This window comes from Felis catus, chromosome E2 (genome assembly GCF_018350175.1).
Source record: "Felis catus isolate Fca126 chromosome E2, F.catus_Fca126_mat1.0, whole genome shotgun sequence".
Classification (NCBI taxonomy): Eukaryota; Metazoa; Chordata; class Mammalia; order Carnivora; family Felidae; genus Felis; species Felis catus.
In genome coordinates this window covers 9,218,686-9,246,009 of record NC_058382.1, presented here as the reverse complement: position 1 = coordinate 9,246,009, position 27,324 = coordinate 9,218,686, and the positions used below count along the sequence as shown (strand labels likewise).

General features: G+C 53.0%; 1 protein-coding gene, 1 long non-coding RNA gene and 1 other non-coding gene across 11 annotated transcripts; 1 reads left to right on the top strand and 2 right to left on the bottom strand.

Moving 5' to 3' along the window:
- Positions 1-745: 745 nt before the first annotated feature.
- On the bottom strand, positions 746-27,324 carry ODAD1 (outer dynein arm docking complex subunit 1). Of its 9 annotated transcripts, none has more exons than XM_045046495.1 (16): positions 26,894-27,324; positions 26,078-26,285; positions 25,794-25,885; positions 24,282-24,381; positions 23,922-24,111; positions 12,762-12,884; positions 12,309-12,422; positions 8,667-8,734; positions 5,996-6,182; positions 5,753-5,888; positions 4,971-5,053; positions 4,664-4,832; positions 2,632-2,801; positions 2,420-2,523; positions 2,020-2,098; positions 746-1,929 (listed from the first exon to the last, which is right to left on the bottom strand). In XM_045046495.1, exons 3-16 carry the CDS (start codon positions 25,855-25,857, stop codon positions 1,390-1,392), a joined length of 2,127 nt encoding a protein of 708 aa, XP_044902430.1. In that variant the 5' UTR covers positions 25,858-25,885; positions 26,078-26,285; positions 26,894-27,324; the 3' UTR covers positions 746-1,389. The 9 variants fall into 9 exon arrangements, with proteins under 9 accessions (XP_044902430.1, XP_044902432.1, XP_044902431.1 ...); XM_045046497.1 differs by having other exon boundaries at positions 26,078-26,161; XM_045046496.1 differs by having other exon boundaries at positions 26,229-26,285; positions 26,894-27,323.
- TRNAE-UUC lies at positions 14,096-14,180 on the bottom strand. Its single transcript has one exon. It is a non-coding gene; the product is annotated as a tRNA-Glu (tRNA).
- LOC123382319 lies at positions 20,313-24,006 on the top strand. Its single transcript, XR_006590531.1, has 3 exons — positions 20,313-20,704; positions 23,468-23,722; positions 23,864-24,006. It is a non-coding gene; the product is annotated as an uncharacterized LOC123382319 (long non-coding RNA).

Here is a 27,324-nt window from a genome sequence, read left to right as displayed (position 1 = left end):
GATCTCTGGGGCTATGCGGCAGGCATTAGGGCTGTCCACAAATTTCTTCTCTCTCTCTCCTTCCAGACACATGGACAGATTGCATTTCCCACCCTTCTTTGAAGTTCCACATCATCGGGGGCGCCTGGGTGGCTCCGTCAGTTAAGCGTCCGACTTCGGCTCAGGTCATGATCTCACAGCTCGTGGGTTTGAGCCCCACATCGGGCTCTGTGCTGACAGCTCAGGGCCTGGAGCCTGCTTCCGATTCTGTGTCTCCCTCTCTCTCTAACCCTCACCCACTCATGCTCTCTCTCTCTCTCTCTCTCTCTGTCTCTAACCCTGTCTCTCAAAACTTAACAAACATTAAGAAAAAAATTTTTTTGAAGTCACACATCATGATATGACCTGCTTGGGTCAATAAATGCAAGTCCAGTGACACGGATCATATCCAGACAGAAGCTGTAAGAACTTTGTCAGCCTCACCACTTTCTGTTTCCCAGGGCCAAAGAATTAGCAACGCTCCAGGCGGATGCTGTGCCACCGACCTGGGTCACAAAGGTGACGCAGAGGAGAGCCCTCAGGGGACCCACAAAAGACCAGGAACACCAGCAAGTAATAAGCCTTTGCAGTATAAGGCCACTGAGATCCTGGGGGGGGGGGGGGGGTGTTCGTTACTGCGGCATAACCCAGCCCATCCTGACTGATACACCCCAGTTCTCAGTAGAGCCTGAAATGTGGAGGTCTCAAAAATAAATAAATAGATAGATTAAATAAATAAATAAGAATGAATGAATTGCAGGGAGTAGGGACAAAGGTCATACATTTCCCCCTGGGCCAGAGGTAAAGGGAACCGCCATGTGTCCAGCCTGGTCGCCCACATATACACCTGTAACTGGGCTGGGGTAACAGGCTCTGACCTTTATTTTCTAGGGTCGCAGCTCATGCTGACCCTGACATCTTTCCTCCAAGTCTTCCCCTGCTGCCCAGTCCTGGCGGCGGGGGGGGGGGGGGGCAGTCCTGGGGCTCCGGGGGGGAGGGCGAGGAACGAGGAGCTGCAGAGACAGGGTCATGAGGCACAAGGAGAGCCCGGCAGGCAGAGACAGGAGAGGGAATTAGAAGTGGGGAAGCAGACACAGGACGGGGGAGGCGGGGGACCAGCAGTGATGGGGGCAGAGATGTGAACAGGAGACAGAAACACACACTGAATGGGAAGCCAAGACGACAGGAAACGGGGAGACGGGAAGGGAAATGGGGGGGCGGGGTTTGGAAAGAGAGAAAAGGGACCAGGAGACATCGCTGAGCAGACGATGGCCAGCGGATGGACACAGGGACAACGGCAAGGGCAGGGGCAGACAGATGCGGAGCAAAGACTCACAGAGGGCCTGGAACCAGGAGGGTCGCGGGGAAATCTCAAGGCAGAGAGGGGCCTGCAGGGAGCCAAGGGCAAGGAGGGGGGCGGGGGGGCGGGCCGCTAGTCTTTGCTGGTGCTGGTCCCGGGGCCTGCGCTTGACTCTGACCCGGTGCCCTGCTCTCCGCACCCGCGGGGCTGTCCTGGCCTCCGCTGGACCTCAAGTATCCGGTGGAGCCCAGGTAGCTACTAGAGCTGGGGGGTCTGAAGGTCACGCGGCCCCCAGTCGAGCCCCGGCTGGACACGGGCGCCCCCACGGCGCTGGCGGAACCGAAGGTCACGCGGCCCGTGCTGGAGCCGGGTTCTCCCAAGGCGACGCGGCCGACGTGGGTGCTCGTGGTGCGGTCTCCACTGGATGCCAGGACGCCACTAGTCCTCTGGCTCAGGATGGACCCGGGGACCCCGCTGGGGCTCTTGGCGGTCGTCAGGGGTGAGCCCGAGCTGACCCTCTGGATGCTGGGGAGGCTGGAGACGCTCAGGTTGCTGTTGACCTTCCTCAAGGCCTCGGCTAATTCCTTCTCTTGCTGCTCCTGCGCCTCGAGCTGTGGGGGGGGAGGGGAGGGGGCGAATGAGGGCCCCACCAGGGGGCTGAGGACCTGCCCCGGGAGGGAGGACCTGCCTCCCATCCTCACCAACTGCGTCACTTGGCTGCGCAGTTCTTCCTTGCTCATCGGATAGTCGTCTTTGGCCTCGAAGCCTGGGAGGTCGTCCCTAAAGTGGGGGGTGGGGGGCGGGAGGCAGGGAGGACACTCAGCCCCACAGGAGGCCAAGGGCTCCCCGTTGCGCTACCCAGAGACCTTGCTCCGGCCAGCCCGAGCGCCCTTGGCCCTTTCTGGTCTCCCCGGGGCCAGCTCTGTCCTCAGCAGCCCCCTACTCCTTCTCGAGGTGGTCACTCCCACCTTCTACTCCGCCCCAGAGCCGCACCCACCCTCCGGGATCCTGGAGCCCCCCCCAAAAGCCTCCATCCCACTGTCGCCTCTGCCCCCACGGAATCTCCTCCTCCTGCCCCTCCTTCCCGCCCCGAGGCCTCACGGATTGTCAGGGAGCTGCGGCGGGGCCAGCTTCTTTGGAAGATCCTCGGGGCTCTGGCCCAGAACCAGGAGGGCAGCGTTAGCCAAGCTGGAGGGGGTGGGGGTCTGGAGGGTGGATAAGCCAGTGGTCGGCTCACCCCCAAGGCCCTGGCCTCCAAGCTTCTGGTTCCCTGTCCCCCCCCCAACCCCCCGCCCACACAGTACCCCCCACACCTCCACCCGGACGTCTACGTAGGCCTGCACCGTCAAGAGATCAACCAGCCGCTTCTCGATGAGGCCCAGGAAGAGGCCGATGTCCCGGTCTCTCATGTGGGTCTTGACCCCCAGGAGGTCCTTGATGATGGTGTTGTCACACTGGGCCCTGGTGAAGAGCTGCTGGATGTCTGAGGTCGGAGGGGACAGGCCGTCACGGAGGCGACGCCCTGCCTCTCCCTGCCCCCCCGGTCTCCGCTGCTCCGGAGCGACGGAGATGCCAAGCCAGGCTCCGGGATGGAAAGCCACTTGCCCGAGCTCAGAGGGCACGAGAGCGACACTGTGGGCCTGGCCACCCGGCTCCCGAGGAACCACAGGGGTTCAAAAAGTGAGGGGGGCGTGGTCAAGGGGAAAGCGGACAAAGTCACCACCTGCTGAAAGACTTCTTCACGCAGCTCAGGAACACCCAACTCCCATCCCGCCCAGTGACCCCCCCCCCACCTCAGGAGCTCCCCCAGAGAGGTACTCACACGGGTGCTCCCCTGCGGGGGGTGCTCCCCGGGAGATCCACCACTGAGGCTGTTTCCTGTGTTTTTTAAATATTGGGCCACCCCTCCCCCCCGCCCCCCCCCCCCCCCCCCCCCCCCCCCCCCCCCCCCCCCGCTGCTGCCCCGACTGCGCGTTAACCACTGCCCCTGGCGGGCCCGCTGGCCACTGTCGCGACCCGTGCTCATCTGTCACGGTTGGCCCCCACGTGGCTCGCTTGCATCTCGTTATTGTTCGGCTGTGACCGGTTATTGTTAGTGACATCAGGCGGCACCCGTGACCTTGACACAAATCTCGCATGGCACACCTCACCTCACTGAGTCTCTACCGCTTGTCCCCGTGGTCCCGGGGGTCCCTCCCTGAACGTCCCCCCCCCCCACGCTGCTCACTCTGAATTTCAGGGGCATCTCCAAACCCACTCCTTCTCCCACATTCCCTGTCTCACAGAGGGGTCTTACCCCCGCCAGGCCAGACGCCGTGTGCTTCACCCCCCCCCCCCCATTACCCATCCGTCTGCTACTTCTGGGCTCCCTTCCCTCCTCTCTCCCTCCTCCTCTCCTAACCTCCCCACCCATGGCCTCTCCTGCTCACAGCCCTACCATGGCTCCCCAGTACCCCAGCCTGGCATCTCTTCAGGATCCACCACCCTGCACCTCCCCCACACCCTCACATCCCCTCTCCACACAATGAGCCGACATTCCTGGGAGCACCTCCAGGCCTCGGCCCCACGTGCTGGGAGCACCTACCCCTCCCAGCTCTGCAGTTAAACACTCACCCCTCAAACTCAGCCTCCAGCATTTCTGCTCCCAGGAAGCCATGGGTCACCGCCCACCCCCACCCCACCCCGTTCACAGAGCAAGTGTCAGCCGGTTGTAGGCCCCTGCACCATTTTTTTTTTAACAAGGGACCCCGCCTTTTGGTCATCAGCCGGGCCTCGCACATTACCGTCCCCGCATTCCAAGCAGGGTCGAGGCTCCCACCCCATCTGAGGGTCCGTCCTTCACCCTAGCCCCTCCGAAGGCTGCGGAACACCCAGCTCCCAGGCTGGTCTCCTCTCCACCCCTGCCCCCCCTCCATCCCACCCCTGCCTCCTCACCTAGCACAGGGCAGCAGTCATGGTCACCACAGAGCAAAGGAGGATCTGCCGGTAACCGATCTCCTACTGTGACCACAGGTGGCCCCCCTGCTTGCTCAGAGGCACCAGGGCCACCTTCTGTCCCTTCCCGACGGTCACCCCATCCAATTCTCGTGACAACCCAGGAATCCACGCGCGCTGCCCCTTCCAGTTGCCAGAGGGTCTCAGGCCCGGGAAACCGCACCCAAATGACGGCGCTGGCTTCAAACCCGGGGCAGCCTGACTCTTGGGCCCCGCACCCCGGAAGGATGGCAGGATGGATGAGTGGATGGGGGGTACCGGGTGGGCAGACGGGCCCATCTCCAGGCGGCCGGCCCGGGGCCGGCCACGCGTCGCCTCCTCCCAGGTGAAGGAGCTGGGGCCGGCGCTCACCGGCCTTGAGCTTCTCCAGCTGCCCCCGAAGGTCCTGGAAGCGGGCCTCCACCTGGTCGGCCTCCGCGCGCACCTCGTCGGTTCGCTGCTGCAGGGCCCTTCGCCGCTGCTCTCTCTGCTCGCGAAGGTTATCCTCGCTCCGGCGGGTGCTCGCCAAGGTCTCCTGCAACTGCGGGGCGCGAGCGCGCGGCGGGAGGTAGCTGGGGCGAGGGCGGGGGGGGGGGGGGGGGGCGGGCGGCGGCGTCGCGCGCGCGCGGAGGAGGCGGAGGGGAGGGGAGAAGGGAGTGGGGCAGGGGCCCTCCCTCACCTCCTTGATCTCCTCCTGCAGGCGCTCCAGTTCCGAGTTCTGCTCGTTGATGAAGGTGAACTCCGCGAAGTTGCGCCCCTCCCCTGGCGAGAGGCGGGAGAGGCGGATCCAGGGGGCCGGAGGCGGAGGGACCGGCGCGGGACAGGGCAAGGGACGGGGAGGACGACCACGCAGAGACCAACACGCAGAGACCAAGGGAGGCGGAGACGGAGGGGCACAGAGGCAGGCAGAGCAAGTCGGAGTAAGAGAGACGGCGGCCAAGTCCAGAGAGAGACCCAGAGATACCGAGAAACGCAGAGCAAGAGAGAAGTGAGGCAGAGAAAGCAGCGGGGGGGGGGGGGGGGGGGGGGGGGAGAGAGAGAGAGAGAGAGACCAGGCCCCGGGGGACTACAGCAACAAGCACTGGAGGGAGACTCCCAGAGGTCGAGGGCAGATCTGGGGAGTGGCCGGCAGGCCCTCGAAGGAGGGGCGGGGGGGGGGGGGGGGGGGGACGGGGACACAGACACGCCCAGAAACAAACACCAAACGGAAATAAAGACACCCCGAGGGGACTGAGCGTTCCAGGCCCCAGGGGGACCAGCGCAGAAGGAAGAGACCGGGGAGGGAGAGAGACGGGGGGGCGCACGGAGCCGGGCGAGTAGCGCGCGCCCTGACGCCTCGCGTCTGCATCGCAGGGGCAGAAGCCCCGGGGCCCAAGCGGAGGCCCCCGATGCGGGTGACGGAGCCCATCCCGCGCCTGGACGCCCCCCCCCCCCCGCCCGCCGCCGCGGCCCCGTACTCACTCTCCAGGTACCTCTCCACCAGCACGTCCGGGTCGCTCTCCCCAGTCAGCTGGGACAGTTTGTTCATGGCATCTTCGCAGTGCAGCACCAGCTTCTCCTGGGACGTCTTCCGGAGGCCTTCGGCCACCTCCCGGGCTGCGGGAGTTGGGGCAGCGAGGTCGGCGGAGGGGCCGGGAGCCCCTGAGCCCCGTCCGCCTCCTCCCCCCCCCGCCACCCCACCCCGGCCGGCGGCCCGGGTCTCACCCGCTTCTCGCGCTTCTCCACGACGACGGGGTCCAGCTGCCGCTGGTCGTTCTTGACCTTGAGGAAGCGGTGGAACTGGTCCAGGTGCGCTATGTGCCGATGCAGGGTCTGCAGCTCCGTCTCGTTCTGGGCCACCTCCTTATCCGCCCTCTCCTGCAGCAGGCCCAGCTTGGTCTTTGCCTCCTCCCTGGGGGGGATGGGGGGGGGTGAGCCCAGGGGTCAGGGAGGATGGCGCAGCCTGGGGTCCCAGGGATGGGGCAGAATCAGGTGGCAGTCCCCCCCCCCCCAGGTCACAAAAAGGCAGAACACTTTCTAGGATCCTGCAAGGGAGTCAGGTGGGGGGGGGGGGGAGGGAGGGGGGCGGGGACGGGGCCACATAAGGGACTGATGGCCTCGCCCACGAGGGGGCCATGCTGCGGAAGCACACACGGGGTCCTGGGGGGGGGGGCTGTGCATTATTGTGTGAGCCGTGGGACAGGAGGCCACAGTTAGAGATTCTGCTCCCGCCCCGGGAGGGTTAGACCCCAGGCGTTAAGGCAATCTCGTGTGATTGGAAATAGCGGCCCGGACCATTCGGGGCCTCGTGTTGGACACACAGATGACATCAGCCGCGTGTCAGGATATCGGGGACGCTCTGGAAGCCTCGGTCACTGTGCATTTCAGCTTTTACACATAGTGCAGCAGAAATTCCTAGGGCCCCACGCGTCACAGGGTCAAAGATCACCCGGTCATTATGTTGGGAGGACAGCAGGCCCATCTCCGCAGGTCCCTGCCCTCCGGCCATTCTCTTCCCACCTCCCCACCCGTGCCAACTTTGGTTGCCTCCAGCCCCAGCCCCAGCCCCAGCTTCTATTTCTTTTTTTTTTTCTTTTAGTTTATTTATCTATTTTGAGGGAGCGAGCTCCTGCGCACAAGTGAGGGAGGGGCAGAGAGAGAATCCTAAGCAGGCTCCCTGCCGACAGAGCCGGATGCGGGGCTCGAACTCGTGACCCGTGAGATCGCGACCTGAGCCGAAGTCAAGAGTCTGATGCTAAACCGACCGAGCCACGCAGGCGCCCTCACCAGCTTCGTGTTCTTTTCAAATTCCTTCAAGGCCTTCTCAAGTCAGCCCTCCTCGGCGGGAGGCCTCACCCCACCCTGCCACCAGCCCCAGTGACACCTCCATCTCCAGGTGCTGGTGGCAGCCCTTCTCGGGGATTGGGACTCGTGGCGCTTTCCGTGCCTTGGGTTCCGTGCCAACTGAGGGGCGGGGAAGAGGGATCCCGACTTCCCGACCTTTCTACAACAGCATCCCCGTGAGGTAGCCGCCATGATGACGGGTCCTGTCACCGCGGAGGAAGCAGGCTCAGAGAGCGGATGTGACCGGCCCCGGGTCATCCAGCAAGGAAGCGATGGACCCGCTGGCAGGTCTGACGGGAAGCGTCAATACGATGAGACCACCCCGTCCCGGTACCCAGCTAGCCTGCCCTCGGCCATCTGCCGGAGGAGTGTCATCCGAGGCCCCAAGCAAGGAAGAAATCTCAGCAACCATTAAGGTTGATCTGGGCTATAATGTCCTGAGGCATCATGTGCCATGAGTAAGCAGGCGTCATGAGGGACAAACAGTATTCCTACCTGAAGAGAAGGCAGGAAACTGGGCGCCTGGGTGACTCAGTCGGTCAAGCGTCCGACTCTCGGTTTCGGTTCAGGTCATGATCTCACGGTTTACAAGATCGAGCCCCACCTTGGGCTCTGTGCTGACAACTCAAAGCCTGGAACCTGCTTTTCTCTCTCTCTGCTCCTCCCCTGCTCATGCTCTGTCTCTCACTCTCTCTCTCTCCAAATATATAAATAACATTTAAAAAAATTTTTTTAACGTTTATTTATTTTTGAGGGAGAGAGAGCATGAGCAGGGGAGAGGCAGAGAGGGAGATACGGAATCCGAAGCAGGCTCCGGGCTCTGAGCTGTCGGCACAGAGCCTGAGGCGGGGCTCGAACCCACAAATGGCAAGATCATGACCTGAGCCGAAATCGGACTCTGAACTGACGGAGCTACCCGGCCGCCCCTATATAAATAAAACAAAATAGAATCGAGTGTAAAGAATAAAATAAAATAAAATAAAATAAAATAAAATAAAATAAAATAAAAGAAGGTAGGAAACCATTCGGAGCAAGAGAAGGGGTCCAAGCTCATAAAGAAGCAAGGCTGGGGCAGGAGCCAGCACGGGAGCCCCCAGACAGAGGCCAAAATGTACAACGGCGGGGAGTTCTAGACTCCACACAACGTGACTCCATCTGAAGGGGGCCTGAGAGGATCTCCTACCTTTCAGCGTAACAGTCTAATGATCTAATTAATTCCTCTCATGCCGCGACGCTTCCCAGGTGGCTGTCCCCGGGGCCACCCGCGCCAGGGCAAGCAGCGTCTGGGTTCACTCTCCCCACAGCCGGTGTGCTACAATGCCGTTCACAGACTGGGGCCAGAGAGGTTCCTCCATACCCCCGAGTGGGACCTCGCCCCGAGGGACTGGGAGATCACCGGAAGGAGAGAAAGGGGGCACCTTATTTAAAAAAAAAAAAAAAAAAAAAGGTTGCGACAGTCTATTTCTGGAGTTCCGACCCGCCTGCCACAGCCTACCGCAAAGCGCGTGCTGCATGAGCGCGGCCCCACGCGGGAGCCAAAGCGGGGTCCTACCTGACGGTGTAGGCGGCCGCAGAAGAGACCATTAGGGCGCTGACCGTGCGTCGCAGGGCGCTGATTTCCTGCCAGAGGACGAGACAGAACCGATGTCTTTCTTACGGCCTCCTCACTGTAGGGCCTTCTTTTAGGCCCGGCGCCCCCACCCCACCCCACCCCGCGATAAGCAGGACTCGCGGGCCTCCCAGATGCGTGGACCTTCCTCGTTGGTGGCCGCTGGGCTGGCCTGCTGGCTCAGAGGGCTTCTCGCCGTGAAACCCTCACCCCAGAACATTCCTAAGAACACCCACCCAAGTTGGGTTCAGAAATGTGCGTGAATTTCCTAACTGTGACCACACCCATCCACTTTCTAGTTGCAAAGAAATGTCTTGGCGGTTATTATGGGTACAAAGGGTCCTTTCAGGAGAGAGAAGGGAGGAAATATATATATATATAATATAAAATATATATAATATATATGATATTATAATATATATTATATATCATATTATAATATAATACATAATATTATATAATATTATATTATGTTATGTTATATTATATATAATATATTAATATATTATATATTATATATTATATATTATATTAATATATTATTATATTATATATATTAGATTATATATTAATATATATTATATATATGGGAGGAAATATATATTATATATTATATATTATATATTATATATTATATATTATATATTATATATTATATTATAATATAATATATATTATATTATATTATATATCTTATATATTAATATATTATATATTAATTATATATTAATATATATATTATATATATAAGGGAGGAAATATATAATATAAAATATATATATAATATATAATATTATAATATATATTATATTATAATATAATATATTATATATTAGTATATTATTATATTATATTATATATAATATATTATATATATTATATATTAATTATATATTAATATATAATATATATATTTACCCACGGATATAATGCATATTATATGAATGCAATTAGAAATGATGTTTCTCTGGGGTACCTTTTGGAAGACTTTTGGTTTGGGAACCTCTGTTAATGGTTTCTATGTTCATCAAGAATATCGAATCAATAGCGACGGGAGGAAGGGGGAGAAGTAAAACAATACAAAACAGAAGCAAATGAACCGAACTGTACTTGAAACAGGTTTTGGGGGAGCGCCTGGGGGGCCGAGTCTGTTAAGCGTCGGACTTGGGCTCAGCTCATGAGCTCACGGTTGGTGCGTTCCAGCCCCGCGTCCGGCTCCGTGCGGACAGCTTGGAGCCCGAACGCGGAAGGAGCAGAGAGAGAGAGAGAATCTTAAGCAGGCTCAGCACAGAGCCCGATGTGGGGTTCAGTCCCACAAACCGGGACATCATGACCTGAGCCAAAATCAAGAGTCAGATGCTCAGTCTATTGAGCCCCCCGGCGTCCCGAACCCAGCACTTTAAACAAAGAACATAAGCACACAGAACCCCACCAAAACCGGGAATTAATTCAAGTGCCTTCTGAATACAGTAATTCTGGATAGAGAGACAGATCCCTGGACCCTCAGAGGGAAGAACGAAGGAGTCGGGCTCTGTGCTGACAGCTCAGAGCCTGGAGCCTGCTTCAGATTCTGTTGTCTCCTTCTCTCTCTGCCCCTCCCCCCCTTGTACTCTCTCTCTCAAAAATAAACATCGGGGTGCCTGGGTGGCTCAGTCAGTTAAGCATCCGACTTGGGCTCAGGTCATGATCTCACAGTTCATGGGTTTGAGCCCCACGTCGGGCTCTGTGCTCCCTCTCTCTCAAAAATAAACATTAAAAAAAATTTTTTGTAATAAATAAATACACATTTTCTAAAACTTTAAAAGGGGCACCTGGGTGGCTCAGTCGGTTAAGTGTCTGCCTTCAGCTCAGGTCATAATCTCACAGTTTGTGAGTTCAAGCCCCGCGCTGGGCTCTGTGCTTCCCTTGCAGAGCCTGCTTCGGGTCCTCCGTCCCCCTCTCTCTGCCCCTCCCCCTCTTCAGTGCGCTCTCTCCCTCTCTCTCTTAGAAAAAAAATTTTTTAATTAAAAAGCAACAACAAAGTATATGTGTGTGTTCCCTAGTTCTCTCCAGAAAAAGGGCCTCAAAGCAATATTGCCCGGGGTCACGGAGGCCCCTCTGGCAGTGGCTGTCTCATCATTTCTCAACACCTCCTCCTTTCCAGAAGGGACCAGGACTCCCGGGAGTAGCGTCGCGTCGCGGCTAACTCCGGCTAACTCCGGGTTGGGGGCGGAGCGAGTGCAAATTACCTGGACTATCTTCCTGTGCCGGAAGTAAGGAAATGTTAAAAACACACAACAAAAACAAAAACAATGGGGCCCATCAAAAGGACACAGAGGCCAGCTTAAGGTCTCCCACTAGCCAAACCCGGGACAATTTGAACATCCTAATGAACGATGATGTAAGAATACTCGAAAGCTTCCTGATAACACACAAAATATACAGCGGAGAATGCGAGGCCCTTCCTTGAGTAAAATGCTAACTAATAAATGCGGGAGAGATGGCGGAGGTCGAGAAAGGGGTCACCATTCGGCAGCCGTTGTGACAGTAATAATCATTCCGGTAAGAATCATTCATGGATGCCAAAACAACCGAGTGAAAAATGTGTCGGGGACCAAGATATTGACCAAGTCTCCAAGAATCTCTACTTACTCATCACAAAGGGAGACGTCCGTGGGAGAAATCTGGTTAACCAAGGGATCAAAGGCGACATCGCTAGTTAAGGGACCGACGTGCCTCCTACCCAGTGCGTACCAAGGACACAGCATCGCTTCTCTGGTGTTCCGCCAAAAATGCGCAAGGTGCATCTCATCGTGAAGAAAGATCGGACAAACCCACACGGAGGAGACTTGGCTCCAAAATGTCAAAGTCATGAAGACAAAGAAGGGCCCAGGGATCGTTCCAGATGAACAGAGCCAGGACAACCAAATGCGACGTGGAGCCCTGGCTTGGAGCCTAGAGCCAGAAAATCAAATCGGCTACAAAGAGCATCACTGGGACCATCAGAGAACTTTCAATGGGGACTGTTTAGGATTTTAATAACTTTGAAGTCCCTGACTTGGAAAACCGCCCTGTGTTTTGGTAAGAAAATGGTCTCATTCTCGGGAAATTCACATGGAAGTTCTTAGGGGCATAATGTCTGCCCTGCGCTCTCCCAAGTCCAGCAACTGTGATTATTTTCAGTAAAAAAATAATAATAATAATTAGAACATGTGTGTGTGTGAATATGGCAAATTATCGATCTTGGGGAAGGCTAGAGTTCTTTGCACTATTTTTTTCAGGGAAGGGAAGGTGGAGGAGAAAGAGAAGGTCCCTCGAGGGCCATCGAAGATTACAGAAATACCCATAGAACGGAAATGGTCTTGCTCACTCATTGACTGCCCCCGCTGAGAATATTCAAAATGACATCCCTGGCTTCTGCAATTCGAAACGAGGCTGCTTTCTTTGTAGAGGTGTCCTGGAACAGTTTTGAGGTCCCCATTCCCTCTGGACTGATGTCAACCTATGTCTCCAGTGGATTCCGTACTTGAGGCCGGAGTGCTGGAGTCGAATCCTCTCCCTACCCCAGCTGGGCCAAGGGCTCCTGGGCCCTTCGAGGCCACTGACCTTCTGCAGCTTATGGTCCATGTTCAGATAGCGGTTCCTCTCAATGCGCAGGAGATCCAACTCTTCCCGCAGGGCCGCATTCCGCACCAGCTGGATGTCAAAGCGACAGGTGACCTGGGGGGGGGGGGTACAAAGTCTGTCTGAGGCCCCGCCTGCCTCCCTCTTCCACACTCGGCCAAGGTTGGGCGCCTGTCACGTGCGGGGGCCCATTCCCTATTTGGGGACCCTGAGAGCATTGCCCAGCTCCCCTAAGGACCCAGGCATCAGTCTCCTTTCCTTGGGGACACTCCATCCCTCAGGATGCCCCCTGATCCTTCTCAGGGAGCCCAGCATTTCAGGCCTGCCCCCTCCAGGCATCTGGTCCACCATTTCTGGAACTTGACCCCATGCTCAGTTTTCCCCTCCCAACCCCCAGAGCTCAGGTCTGGAGAGAGCCAAGAGGCTGGCCCTCACCCTGTCCAACTGGTCTTCTAGGATCTTGATCCTTCGCCGGATCTTGACCTTCTGATCCAGGACGAGTCCCGGGGCCTTGATATCCTTACTGTGGTTAAAGATCCGGGTCTCCCACTCCTGGATCTGGAGGAGAGGGGGTGGTAGTAACTGTTCGATGGCTGAATGTGGGAGTGACTGAGGCACCAAGAGAGGTGAGCGGCCGAGTGTGGCTGCCATCTGCCACCCTTGTGGTCCTAGCCATCTGTTCTATCCTTCGTCTGCCGGCGGGCCCCACTTTCCGTGTGGTTCTAGCTTCCAAACACAACGAGCCGCCCTACCAGCCACGTGACCCAGGTTCCTACAGTCCATGTGACCGTCCTAGGGATGGGCACGTGAGCCAAGCTGAACCAGCCTGAATCCCTTCCTGGTATTTTGGGGGCACATGCATGCGGTAGATGGATGGGGCTCTAGAACTTCCGCGGTCCAAGTCCCCAGCACACGGAGGGTCCTGGGAGGATGAGGCCACTAGACAAAGTGGAGACGAGAGACTGAGAGAATGATGAGAATGAGCCCTGATGCCGTGAGAGTCCCCTGGGTGTAGCTATGTGTGAAACCTTTGCCAACCTGTCCTCATTTCCCTATTCATCTTTACTCACTTGGGGCATGCCGTCTCCCCAATAAAATGGGAAGCTCCATGAGGGCAGAATGCTGTCTTTTTGGGCGTGTGCCTAACACAGTAGGTTCTCACTAAAACGTGAAGATCAGACGAATAAATGGAATTGCTTTAAGTCTGCGTTTCCGAATTCGTGCACCCTTATGGGTTAGATTGGGTCCCGCCCCCCCCCCAATTCCTATGTTTAAGTGCCAATCCCCGGGACCTCAGGACGTGACCTGATTTGGAGACAGGCCCTTTACAGAGATAATCAAGTCAACATGAGGTCATGAGGGTGGGCCCCGATCCAGGATGACTGGTGTCGTTATGCAAAGGGGAAATTTGGACCTAGAAGGTGCACAGAGGGAAAACGCCACCCTCCAACACTTCCATCTTGGGCCCCCAACCTACAAAACATGGGACAATAAATTCCTGTCATTTAAACCACCCAAAGTTTGTGGTTCTTTCTTATCGCGTCCCCTAGAAAACGAACTCATGCACCCAGGCACCCCCGAGCACTGCAACAAGTTCAAAGGGGCAAGCAACCATGGGGATATTTTCAGGGTTTTTTTTTAGTTAAAAAAAAATTTTTTTTTTACGTTTTTATTCATTTTTAAGACACAGAGTGCAAGCAGGGAAGGGACAGAGAGGGAGGGAGGCACAGACTCTGAAGCAGGCTCCAGGCTCCGAGCTGTCAGCACAGAGCCCGACGTGGGGCTCGAACCCACGAACTGTGAGATCATGACCTGAGCGAAAGTCAGACGCCCAACCAACTGAGCCACCCAGGCGCCCTGGTATTTTCAGTTTTGAGGGAGGCACGCTGACACTGGTCAGACACCGCATGAACTACAAGCTCAAGGTAGTTCACAGGTTCAACATAAGACGGTGCTATGTTCCTTTTGATGAGTCACGTCTTTGTGAAACTGAGTTTCAAACATCCATGGGGGGGGGGGCAGTTCCTGGGTGGCTCACCTGGTTAAGTGGCCAACTCTTCATTTCGATTCAGGTGGTGGTCTCATGGTTCAGGAGATCAAGCCCCACGTCGGGGGGCTACCAAAAGCTCAGAGCCTGCTTGGGATTCTCTCTCTCCCTCTCTCTCTCTCTGTCCCTGACCCTCTCGTGCACAAAAATAAATGAATAAACATTTTTAAATAAATCAAATATCCAGAAATGTTACCAGTGGGGAAAACTAGCCAAAGTGTACGACGGACCTCTATTTCTTATTATTTCTTCCAATTGCCATGCATCTATAATTATCCCAGTCAAATTTTCAATGAAAGAAAGAAAAAAGGAAGGAAGGAAGGAAGGAAGGAAGGAAGGAAGGAAGGAAAGAAAGAAAGAAAGAAAGAAAGAAAGAAAGAAAGAAAGAAAGAAAGAAAGAAAGAAAGAAAGAAAAGCCAAGTACTGCACAGAAGTCAGCACAGAGCAAGAGTGGTGAGTCCAATCTGACTCCAAGACCCAAAGGCACAAACATCCCACAGGTAAGTAATTGTGGTTTTTAAGAATGAAACACAGGGGACACCTGGGTGGCTCGGTCGGTTAAGCGTCCGACTTTGGCTCAGGTCATGATCTCACGGTCCTTGAGTTCGAGCCCCACGTTGGGCTCTGTGCTGACAGCTCAGAGCCTGGAGCCTGTTTCAGATTCTGTGTCTCCCTCTCTCTGACCCTCCCCTGTTCATGCTCTGTCTCTCCCTGTCTCAAAAATAAATAAAACGTTAAAAAAAATAAAAATAAAATAAAAAAAAGAATGAAATACAACTTTGTTTTCTACTTGTGTATTCTCAAATGGTCTCTAGGTTGTTAGGATGAAAACACTGGTTTGTTTAAAAATCTTTTGAATGTTTATTTTTGAGAGAGAGAGACCATGAGTGGGAGGGGGGCAGAGAGAGAGGGAGACACAGAATCCAAAGCAGGCTCCAGGCGCCGAGCTGTCAGCACAGAGCCCGACTCGTGGCTCGAACTCAGGAGCCCTGAGATCATGATCTGGGCCAAAGTCAGATGCTTAGCCTACTGAACCACCCAGACGCCCCTAGTAAGGGACAGTCTTTTTTTCATTATTATTGAATGTTTTTATTTGTGTATGCGTGTGTGTGTGTGTGTGTGTGTGTGTGTGTGTGTGTGTGAAAGAGAGAGAGAGAGAGAGAGAGAAGGGGAGGGGCAGAGAGAGAGAGAGAGAGAGAGAGATGATCCAAAGCGGGCTCTGAGCTGTCAGCACAGAGCCCGATGTGGGGATCAAACACCACGACCTGTGAGATCATGACCTGAGCCGAAGTCAGACACTCAACGGACTGAGCCACCCAGGTGTCCCAAGGGGACAGTCTTAGATGGCATAACCTAATGAAGGGAGTGATATCCCCTCAGGCTGTATTTTCTTGGCCAGAAGCAAGTCACAGGTTCTGCCCCCAACTGAAGGGGAGGGCGTTGCACAAGCGTGTGACTCACTGGGGGTCATCTTAGGATGTGTTCACCACAGCCAAGTTGAGAGTACAGGTTTCCCCATCATCTGAAAGTAGACCATTCCTATGAGACCCTCTATTTTTTTTTAATCTTTTTTTTAACGTTTATTTATTTTTGAGACAGAGAGAGACAGAGCATGAACGGGGGAGGGTCAGAGAGAGGGAGACACAGAATCTGAAACAGGCTCCAGGCTCTGAGCTGTCAGCACAGAGCCCGACGCGGGGCTCGAACTCACGGACCGTGAGATCATGACCTGAGCCGAAGTCGGACGCTTAACCGACTGAGCCACCCAGGCGCCCCACCTATGAGACCCTTTATAAGCCAACATGGCAGAAAGTGAAGAAGGAATTACCAGTAATTTGTACGGGAAAAAGCGTATAGCATTCCGAGACCCCCAAAATAACCTCTTAGGTTTTTCTGATACCTTAGGACACACCTTGCTAACAGATGCACAAAATAAACCAAGATAAAACATAGACGCCGACAGACCGAGTTCACACCTCTGGCATGCTGCGTGTGGTCCCCAGGAAGGAGCTTGGGGGCCACAAATGCTGAATGCTATTTTTTCTTTTGTGCCTTTTTTTTTTTTCTGGTAAAAGTTCAAGTCCTCCTCAGTCGTCTTTCACTTAGTGAAAACAGGTACTAACACAGGTCTTCTGAAAAAGCAAAGCGGTATAACGCGCAATTTTCAAACAGCAGGGGATACCTGTATTTGTTAGGAAAATCAGCCAATGCTATAAATCAGGGTGTTTTGCCTCCCTACCTGCTGGTTTCACGGTACACCGCTGACTGTTGGAGGTTAGAGGTTCTAAAAATATTGCTCAGAAATTAAGGGTTCTGGGCACAAGGAAAGTTTAGGACCCACTCGCTTCAGAAATTCCTCCCAAGATTAGAAAACACGCTCCTCAAATTTTGCTTTTCACATTTGGGTCTCTAATAACACTAGAATTTATGTTTGTTTTATTTTAGAGAGAGAGCATGAGTGGGGGAGATGGGCAGAGAGAGAGAGAGAGAGAGAAAGTCTCAAGCAGGTTCCATGCTCAGCACGGAGTCTGATGCAAGGCTTGATCCCACAACCCTGGGATCATGACCTGAGCGGAAATCAAGAGTCAGATGCTCAACCGACTGAGCCGCCCAAGTGCCCCAGAACTTATGTTTTTATACGGTGTGAAGTAGGAAACTTTTCTGACAGCTTTATCGAAGTATAAATAACATACAATAAAACTACACCATTTAAAGTATACAATTTGATAAGACTGGCGTAATCAAGATTAGTGAACATATCTCCCCCAAAAGTTTCCTTGTGTCCCTTTGTCATTCTTCTGTGCACTTGCTTCCTACGGTCCCCTCCCCCTGGCAGTCATCCATGTGTTTTCTGTCACTGAGGAGTTTTGTAAAGGAAATCATAGGGGTGCCTGGCTGACCCAGTCGGTAGACACTTGATCGTTGTTAAGTTCGAGCCCCACGTTGGGTGTAGAAATTACTTAAAAATCAATTAGTCAATCAATGGACTCGCATAGTGTACACTCTTTGTGAGGGGGAGGGGTCTGGCTTCTTTCGCTCAGAGCAGTTATTCTGAAATTCATCCACCTTGTTGGGTATATCAATAGCCCATTCCTTTTTATTGGTGAGTAGTTTTCCATTGTATGGATGTACCACAATTTCCTTATCCATTCACCTTCTGGTGGACATTTGAATGGTTTCCATCTTGAATTTTACAGATAAAGCTGTTACGAAGACTCACGTACAAGTCTTTGTACCAACGAACATATGCCTCGTTTTCTCTTGGGTAAATGCCTAGGAGGTAGAATGTCTGATTCGTATGGTTAGGGTACATTTAGTTTTTTAGGAACTGCCAAAGTGGTTTCCAAAGTGGTGGTGCCATTTACATTCCGCCCAGCAGGCTGTGAGAGTTCCAGTTCCTCCACATCCTCATCAACACTTGGTATAGTCTTTTTAATTCTAGCCATTCTAAAATGGCGTGTAGAAGTTTCTCGTGACTTTAATTTGCATTCCTTTAATGACTAACACCACTGAGCCTCTTCCACGTGCTTCTTATCATCTTATATGTTTTCTGGTGAAGTGTCTTTTCCGAGTCTTTCGCCAGTTTTTCCTGATTGGATCCGCTGTTTTCTTACTGAGAGTTCTTGATAAAGTCTAGATACGAGTTCTTTATCAGCTGCACACGTGACAAATATTCTCTCCCCTTGTAGGGCTTAGCTTGTCATTCTCTTAACAATACCTTTTGAAGGAAAGTTTTCAAATTTTATGGAGTCCGGTTTGTCAATATGTCCTTTTATGGATCACGCTTTTGGTGATGTAGCTAAGAAATCTTTGCCTAAGCTTAAAAAAAAAAAGAGAAAAGAAAGAAAGAAAGAAAGAAAGAAAGAAAGAAAGAAAGAAAGAAAGAAAGAAAGAAGTCTTTGCCTAAGCCAAGCTCACAAAGCTCTTCTCCTGTTTCCTTCTAAAAGTTTTATAGTTTTCAAAAAAATTTTTTTAATGTTTATTTTTGAGAGAGAGAGACACACACACACCCACAGAGTGTGAGCAGGGGAGGGGCAGACAGAAGGAGACACAGAATCTGAAGCAGGCTCCAGGCTCTGAGCTGTCAGCACAGAGCCTGATGCGGGGCTCAAACCCACGAACCTTGAAATCATGACCTGAGCTGAAGTCGGATGCTTAACTGACTAAGCCACCCAGGTGCCCCTAAAAGTTCTATAATTTTAGATTTTACATTTAGGTCTATGATGGCTAACATATTTTTTTGTTTGTTTTCTTTAAAAAAAGTCACTATGGGGCCGCTTGGGTGGGTTAGTTGGTTAAGCATCCGACTCTTGGTTTTGGCTCAGGTCATGATTTCACGGTTCATGAATTCAAGCCCTACATCGGGCTCTGAGCGGACAGTGTGGAGCCTGCTTGGGATTCTCTCTCTCTCCCTATCTCTCTCTCTGCCTCTCTCTGTCTCTGTCTCTGTCTCAAAAATAAACTTTTTTTTTTTTAAGTCACTGTGCACAGAAAAGGGCATAGATGATGTACGTACAACTCATTATACGTATTTTTAACTGAACATCCTTGAACCACCTACCAGGTCGAGAACCAGAATGCTGACAGCAATGCAGATCCTCCCCCCCTCATCACTCCCCCCTTCCTCTCCACAGATGTGCCCCTGCCCTCCCTCTGTCAGTTCCTATTACTGCTGGAACAAAGTACCACACACGGACTGGCTTAAAACACCACGACCTTTTTTCTTACAGTTCTGAAGGTCAGAAGTCCGAAATCAATTTCACTGGTTTCAGAAAATCAAGGTGTCAGCCAGGCTGAGTTCCTTCTGGAAGCTCCGGGGGAGAATTCCGGTTTAATCTAGGGTAATCTCCCCAACTCAAAATCCTCAATCACATCCGCAGTCTCTTCTGCCATGCAAAGTAAGATACTCACAGGTTCCCAGGATTAGGAGGTGGACATCTTACAGGGATCGCTCTTCTGTTTACCATACTTCCTTAAGTGAAATTCATGTTTTTACTTTATGGTTTTATCACCCATGTACGTACCCCTAAAACAAAAGTTGCATTTGGCCTGATTTTGAATTTTATGTGAATGAAATCGTGCTACCCGTATGGGTTTTTTTTTTCCCTCTGTTTTAAGTGTATTTATTTTGAAAGAGAGAGCGCGAGTGGGGGAGGGGAAGCGAGTGAGGGAGAGAGAGAATCCCAAGCAGGCTCTGAACTGACAGTGCGGGGCTCAATCCCACGAACCGGGAGATCATGACCTGAGCTGAAACCAAGAGTCAGTCGCTTAGCCAACGGAACCACCCAGGCGCCCCACTCTCTGTATGTTTTTTGTCTTGCTTCCTGCAAATGTGTGTTAGACTCACCGTTGTGGCTGTAATTGTGATTCACTCATTTTTCGTAGCTGTATACTGTTTCATTATGTGACTATTCCACAATTTATTTATTCACTCACATACTGATGGACCTTTGGGTTATTTCCAGTTTGGAGCTGGCCAATACGTGATCATGCTTCTTTCAACATCTCTTGGGGCGCCTGGGTGGTGCAGTCGGTTAAGCTTCCGACTTCAGCCAGGTCACGATCTCGCGGTCCGGGAGTTCGAGCCCCACGTCGGGCTCTGGGCTGATGGCTCAGAGCCTGGAGCCTGTTTCTGATTCTGTGTCTCCCTCTCTCTCTGACCCTCCCCCGTTCATGCTCTGTCTCTCTCTGTCCAAAAAATAAATAAACGTTGAAAAAAAAATTTTAACATCTCTTTACATGAATCCTGGTTCCAGGGCACATGCTCAGAAGTGCACTTGCTGGGTGGGAAGAAGAGTTAACAATAGGTCTAAACCTGTTTTCCCTTAGAAGGTGAGTTTGGCTTACCTTCTTCTGACACTGTTTTCATGGAAACATACCAGGTTAAGGTAACTATGGAATGCCAGCTCTGTTCCCAGGCAACGGTGTTTATTATAAAAACGACCTGATTGGTGAACTACATTGGACTAAAAGGACTTTGAGTGGGCTCATAGATCCCAAGAGCCTACATGACCAGGACTGAGCAGACATCTGGCTTCTCTGTGGGGTTTTTCTTATCACTGAGTGGGGGGGTTTAGACTTAGGCTTTGTCTTCATGAGCTGTTACAGAGATGACTCCTCTTGGGTGTGATGCCTCCCTCTGCCAAGGTGGGCATCACCCACCCGCTTGCGTGGGATCACCCAGCTGGAGGTGCTGAGAAGCAGCCCCTGGATGCTCAAGGAAGATGTGTTTGATGCCGTCGTGAGAAGATGCAGGTGTTTCCTGTTCCCTATCCTCCTGCGAGACTGCTTCCGGTGATCATGCCGAGTGGGTGTGACCCTGAAACCCAGGGTAGGTCTATCTTTAAAGGTAATAGATAATGGGGGGAAAGACTTTTCAGAATACGTGTGACAATTTATGTCCCCACCCATGGTTCATTAGGAGTTCCCACTTGCTCCTTTACTCCCCAACACTTGGTATTTTCGGACACTGAGTTTGGAAAATTTGGTGAGTGATTAATGGAACCTCATTGCGATTTCCATTTGCCTTTCTCTGATTACTAATGAGTGGTGAGTCATTCCTACATTTATTGGGACATCTGAATCTCTTGTTTTGTGATGCGTCAGCCCAAATCCTTTGGCTATTTTTTTTTTTAATTGGGCTGACTCTTCAATGATTTGTAGCTGTTCTTTATATGTTCTTGATAATAGTCCTTTGTCAGCTATATGCGTTGCAAATAACTTTCCATTCCACGACCTTCTTTGCACACTCTATGTTTCTTTCAACAAAAGTTATTAGCTTTAAAGTCACCGGAAGTAACAGTCTTTTTCTTTAGAAGTAGAGATTTCTATAACTAATTTAAGAAATCCTTCCCTACCTTCACACGGTTAGATCTGATCCGTCTGGAATTAGTTATGGGGGTTGGAGGAGAGATAAGGGTCTCTCTTTCATCTTACAGTATGAACATCCAGTTTTCACAGCACCGTTATCAAAGCCTCTTTTCCCGTGTCCCGAAGTTGTGCATCAGATGTCCACATGTGCATTGGTCTCTTACAGGGCTCTCTCCTCTGTCCCATTGATCCATTTGATTAGCCCTCCATCAATTACAAGAATTTTATACTAGATCTTGAGAAGTGAGAAAGCACATCCTCTCGCATTGTTCTTCTTCTTTTAAGTCAGTCTATGTCATCTCGTCCATTGACTGCCATAGAAACCTTAGAATCTGCTTGTCAATTTCGTCCATTGAAAAAAGACTTTCCGTGCTTTGGTTGGGATTACATTGAAACTATAAATTATTTTGGAGACCTGGCATTTTAGTGCACTAACTCTTCCAATCCATGGATAGATCTCTATATTTATTAAGCTGTTCTTTAATATCCCTCAATAAAATTTTACAATTTACTCCATAGAGGTCTAGCACACTTTTGTTAGATTTCTTCTCAGGTACTTCTGTGGCTTATTATAAGTGCGTGTTTTCTTCTCTTATTTTATCATAGTTGCTGCTAATACAGGGAAATATCATTAACTTGGAACATTAATTCTGTATCCAGCCACACTGTTAACATACCTTGTTAATTACAAAAACAGTTAGTGTTAGAGTCTTCTGGATCTTCTCTGTACACAAATACATCATCTACAAACCATGACAATTTCATTTTTTCCTCTCCAATGTTGTTGTTTTTTTTTTTCTTGGCCCCACTGCACCAGATAGAACCTCCAGTACAATCTTAAACGGAAGTGGTGCTAGGTGACATCCTTATATTGTTACTGATCTCAAAGATAATTTTTTTTTCATGTTTTGCTATCAAATATGATATTTTCTATAGATGTTTTATAGTTGTCCTTTGCCAACTCAGGAAATTTCCTTTTATTCCTTGTCACCTTCTAAGAGTTTCTAGCATGGATGGATGCTGAATTTTATCAGCTTTTTTTTTTCTAATGTTTATTTACTTTTGAGAGAGAGAGGGGCACAGAAAGAGAGAGACACGGAATCTGAAGCAGGCTGAGCCGTCAGCACAGAGCCCAATGCGGGGCTCGAACTCACGAATTGCAAGATCGTGACCTGAGCTGAAGTCAGATGCTTCACAAACTGAGCCATCCAGGTGTCCCTACTTTTTTTTTATTTCTACACAGACCAGTGAGCGCTATAAACTAGTGCAAGTCCAAGGGCTGTCTGTCATCAGTCTCTGACGTGACAGGCTCAGAAAATGAGAGAATTTAAGCAAGCATCAGAAACTGTGTTTTGAGGCTATTCTGAGTGCAAATGTCAAGGCAAAAGCCTTATACAAGTAGCCGTCGGTAGTAGATTGGAAGTTTTAAAAGTCAGTACATTGGGGCGCCTGGGTGGCGCAGTCGGTTAAGTGTCTGACTTCAGCCAGGTCACGATCTCGCGGTCCGTGAGTTCGAGCCCCGCATCAGGCTCTGGGCTGATGGTTCGGAGCCTGTTTCCGATTCTGTGTCTCCCTCTCTCTCTGCCCCTCCCCTGTTCATGCTCTGTCTCTCTCTGTCCCAAAAATAAATAAAAAACATTGAAAAAAATTAGAAAAAAATAAAAATTCTTAATTTTTTTTAAAAAGTCCAGGGGCACCTGGGTGGCTCAGTAGGTTGAGTGTCTGACTTCAGATCACGATCTCACGGTTCATGAGTTCAAGCCCAGCGTCAGGCTCTGTGCGGACAGCTCAGAGCCTGGAGCCCGCTTCGGATTCTGTGTCTCCCTCTCTCGCTGCCCCTCCCCTACTCACACTCTGTCTCTTCAGAAGAAAGGCTGCCCGCTGATACCCTGAATTTAGCCCAGGGAGACCCATTTTGGCCTTCTGTCCTCCAGCACTGTAAGACAACTAATTTGTATTATTTTAACCCACCAAGTCTGTAGTAATCCGTTACAGCACAAATAGGAAAGTAATACAGACCACCAAGATAAGCAACCTTCAAAGTCCTGTTTGTGATCCAATCGTGTGCAAGAAATCATTTGGTCTAGGGAAGCAACTTTTTCTTTTTAATGAAGAATAGAACAGAAAATAGCAGAATGAATCCCACCTGGGGAAAAAAAAAAAAAAAAACTATTCCCTGGTGAAAACTTTTGTTTCCCAAATACGTGTGTGTTTACATCCACAGGCGTGTGAACTGCCTCAGGAGTGATGGTCATAGAAACCTGGAAGAACCCTGCCCTAGAAAAGTCACGCTGTGTCCCAGGTCAAGGTCTTGGGGCAGGTGGGATTAGAGACCCAGGTCGACACGGCTGGGTTACCAACGTCCCCTTTCTGCAGATGCAAAAACTAGGGCCCAGAGAGGTCGAAGAGCTGCCCGTGGTCACACAGCTCTGACACGGCAGGGCCAGGACTCTACTGCAGGTTTTGCTGACGTCAGGAGGTGAGACTTTCTTTCCCCTTTAACCTCACCAGCTCCGTCTTGGGGTGTGTGGGGCTGTGCTAAGCACAAAACACCTGCATTCCTACTGGAGTCTGAATATAACTCTCCCACGTGCATGATTTCAAATGGGCCCATTTTCAGACCAGGAAGCCAAGGCTCAGAGCAGTTCCGATCCACAGACGCTGGTGTCCGAACCCACCTGCTTGTCCAGGGCTCTGGTCTGCTCCTGTAGCTCCTTGACCTCGGCCTGCACCCGGACCCGACACTTCAGCAGGTGACCAGTGTTCTCCAGCCTCTCGCTGTCCCTCAGCCGCTTGACCTGGCTCTGGGCCACGCGGATCTGCACCTGAAGTTTATCCCGCACCCCCTCCAGGCGCTGGATCTCCTCACTGCCCAGGCCGGGGAGGTGGAGAGCAAGCCAGCGAGGGGCAGAGTCTCAGAATCACTAAGGGCCAGACACCCGGCCTGCCCCTTCCCCGCTGGGACCCAGGAGGCGGGCCCCCAACCCCTTTAAGAGCCCCCTCGCTCCCCAAGCTCCGGGTCCAGGCACGGGGCTCACAGTTGCTTGTTGATGCACTGGTGGACTTCCTTGCTGTAAGCCCGCCTCTCTCCCTCCATCACTTTGCACTGCCGTCGCAGTCGGCTCAGCTCCCAATCCGCTGAGGGGAGGACCAGCCAACTGGGCTCAGTAGAGATCCCGGGCCCCAGCCCCTTCCTCTCCAGGACCTGGGAACTCCGGCTCCCACAAACTGCAGCCGAAAGGCCCACCCAGTCCCCAACACCCCTCTAGCCCTGCACCTCAGTTCCTGTATCCCTCACGCCTACCTCACCCCCTTGGTACTCCCGGACCCCAAGCTGACCTCCGGGGGATTTTTCCCCCAAACCCACGTCTACTCCCGGTTTGGGCACACATCCGCCTCCCCACTAGAGGGCGCTCCCGGAAGGCCTCACGGTCCTCAGGCGCCGGCCACAGAGGATCTGGAACTTGCGGCCAAGATCTGGGGACCGCAGTCTTCCTCCCCCTCGCCCCTTCAGCCCCCGTAACCCAGCAGTCCTCAGTCCTGTCCTCTGGCCTCCTCACTCGCAGCCCATCCTCCAAGCTCAGGTCTCATCTTGTCCTGCCGGGACCATCACCCCAGCCTCCTCCCCAGCCTCCGGGCCTCCCTTCACAATCCCGGAAGGTCTTTCTACACCCAGAACGGAGTTCCAGGGCCTGAGAACAAAGCCGCAGGTCCTGGACCCGGGGCTCAAGGCCCCGTATGACCTGAGCCTAACCACCTCTCCAGTCTGGGCCACCAGCTAGCTCCCCACCTCCCAAGGCCCAGTGGTTCTCAACCAGTGATTCTGCGCGCAAGGACAGTTGGCAATGTCTGGAGACACTTTTGATTGTCAGGATGTGGGGACGGGGTGGGACAGGCTGCTCCTGGCATGTAACGGATAGAGGTCAGGGATGTCCTACAATGCCCAGGACAGCCGCCATGACTAAAGAATGATCTGACTCCAAGCGTCAACTGTGTGGAGGCTTAGAAACCCTGTTCTAGGGGCGCCTGGGTGGCGCAGTCGGTTAAGCGTCCGACTTCAGCCAGGTCACGATCTCGCGGTCCGTGAGTTCGAGCCCCGCGTCAGGCTCTGGGCTGATGGCTCGGAGCCTGGAGCCTGTTTCCGATTCTGTGTCTCCCTCTCTCTCTGCCCCTCCCCCGTTCATGCTCTGTCTCTCTCTGTCCCAAAAATAAATAAACGTTGGGAAAAAAAAAAAAGAAAGAAAGAAACCCTGTTCTAGGCACATGTTCCCTCTGCTGAAAGGCTCATCCCTTCCTTCTCCCATCGGTAACTCCTGGGAGGAGTTCCAAGCCCCACACAAACTTCTCCTGCAGGAAGCCCTCCAGGCTTGGCCTATCCATCTGCCCTGCTCCACCTCCATTCCCACGCATGTGTGTTTCCCGCTAGAGGACTCTCCTGGAAGGCCTCCCCGCTTCTCCCCACCCCCCACCCCGTGTCCCGCAGCACAGTACCTAGAACTTGGGACAACTGAGGAATGAGTGGGAAAAAAAGCCAAGAGCGTCTGAATTACCCATTCCTTCCAGGAAGGCCTCGGTTCCATCCTCGGAGCTCCCTGCAGAGAGTCCCAAAGGCATCTTGGCCAAAGGTGGGGGGGGGGGGCTCCTGTAGGGGTGACACAGGAACCCCTTCAGACAGAGAGCAGGTGGGCGCCGGAAAGAGGGTGGGGACGGACCGCGAGGCAATCGGAAGGTGACCCCGGAACCAACTCTGGCCTCTCTTTGAGTCTCAATGCCTCCAATGAGTTGTAGGGGAGCACCTCTCAGGCCTCTCCCCACATCCCTCCGGACCTCCCACCTCTCATATTCTCTGTCTTGTGTTTCCACTCTGACTCTGGCACGGGGGCAGGTCTCCTGGGCTCTCGGTATCTCTGAGGCGTGGCTGTTTGGGGGAAGGAGACAGGAGAAGGAAACCCCGGCCGGCTGCGGGGAGCGAGCCCTGTCCCTACCTGCTGGAGTGCCTGACCTGTCCTTGGTTCTCCAAGCTCACTGTTGTGGCCTGGTTACTGGGGAGATAAAGGGCCAATGAGGCCTGAGGACCGCGGCGGGGGTGGGACGGAGGCCTCTAGGAGTGGCCGTGCGAGGGGAGGCTGGGGAGGAGGGGCCTGGGATGGGCGCTGGGGAGGAGGGGCTGTGGGCGAGGAGGCTGGAGAGGAGGGGCCTGGGAAGGGAGCTGGGGAGGAGGGGCCATGGGCGGGGAGGCTGAGGAGGAGGGGCCTGGGTAGGGAGCTGGGGAGGAGGGAGCGCGGAGGAAGAGGGGTCTTGGGAGGGGAGGTTGGAGAGGAGGGGCCGAGGCGTCCGGGAGACCTCAGGAGACCTCAGGAGACCTAGCAGGCTGTGAACAGAAGGGCTGAGAGGCGGGGAGCCCTGCGAGGGGCGGAGCTGTGAGCCCTGCGAGGGGCGGGGCAGAGGGCCGTTGAGAAACTGGGCGTGCCTTGAGGGGCGGGGCTACAGGGCTTGAGAAGGCAGGGAGACCTGTAAGGGGCGGGGCTGGCAGGGCCAGCGAGGGTTGGAACCTGTGGGAGGAGCACGGCTACCTGTGGAGGGAGGGGCTGCGGGGAGTGGCGAGGGGTGGGGCTATGGGGGGGGCTGCCGATGGGAGGGGCACCGGTACCTGCCGAGGCCGTAGTTTCACGGACTTGCGAGGGGCGTGGCTAGAAGTACTCGTTAAGGGACCCGGTGGAAAGGCGCCTACCGAGAGCGAGGGACTGTGAGCGGCGGGCTGTGCTTTCGGAAGGGAGAGGCAGAAGCTGAAAGACCCTATGGAGCCAGGACTGGGAGGGAAAGGTCTGGAAGGCTTTGGAGCTAGGCCCAGGTCTTTCGGGACGAGGCCCGAGAGATGCGTGTCTTAAGTCAAGACCACGTTGTTTGAAGAGTCATTAGCAGGAAGACGGTGCCGATGCCGGGAGTTGTGAGAGGGAGGAACGTTCACCACCAACGCGGGTCCTTGCAGTGACTCACTACGCATGCGCGGCCAACGGCCTCCGGCGAAGCCGCCAAAAACTACTTGTGGGTCCGCGCCCTGAGAGGCGGGAGTGGGCGGGG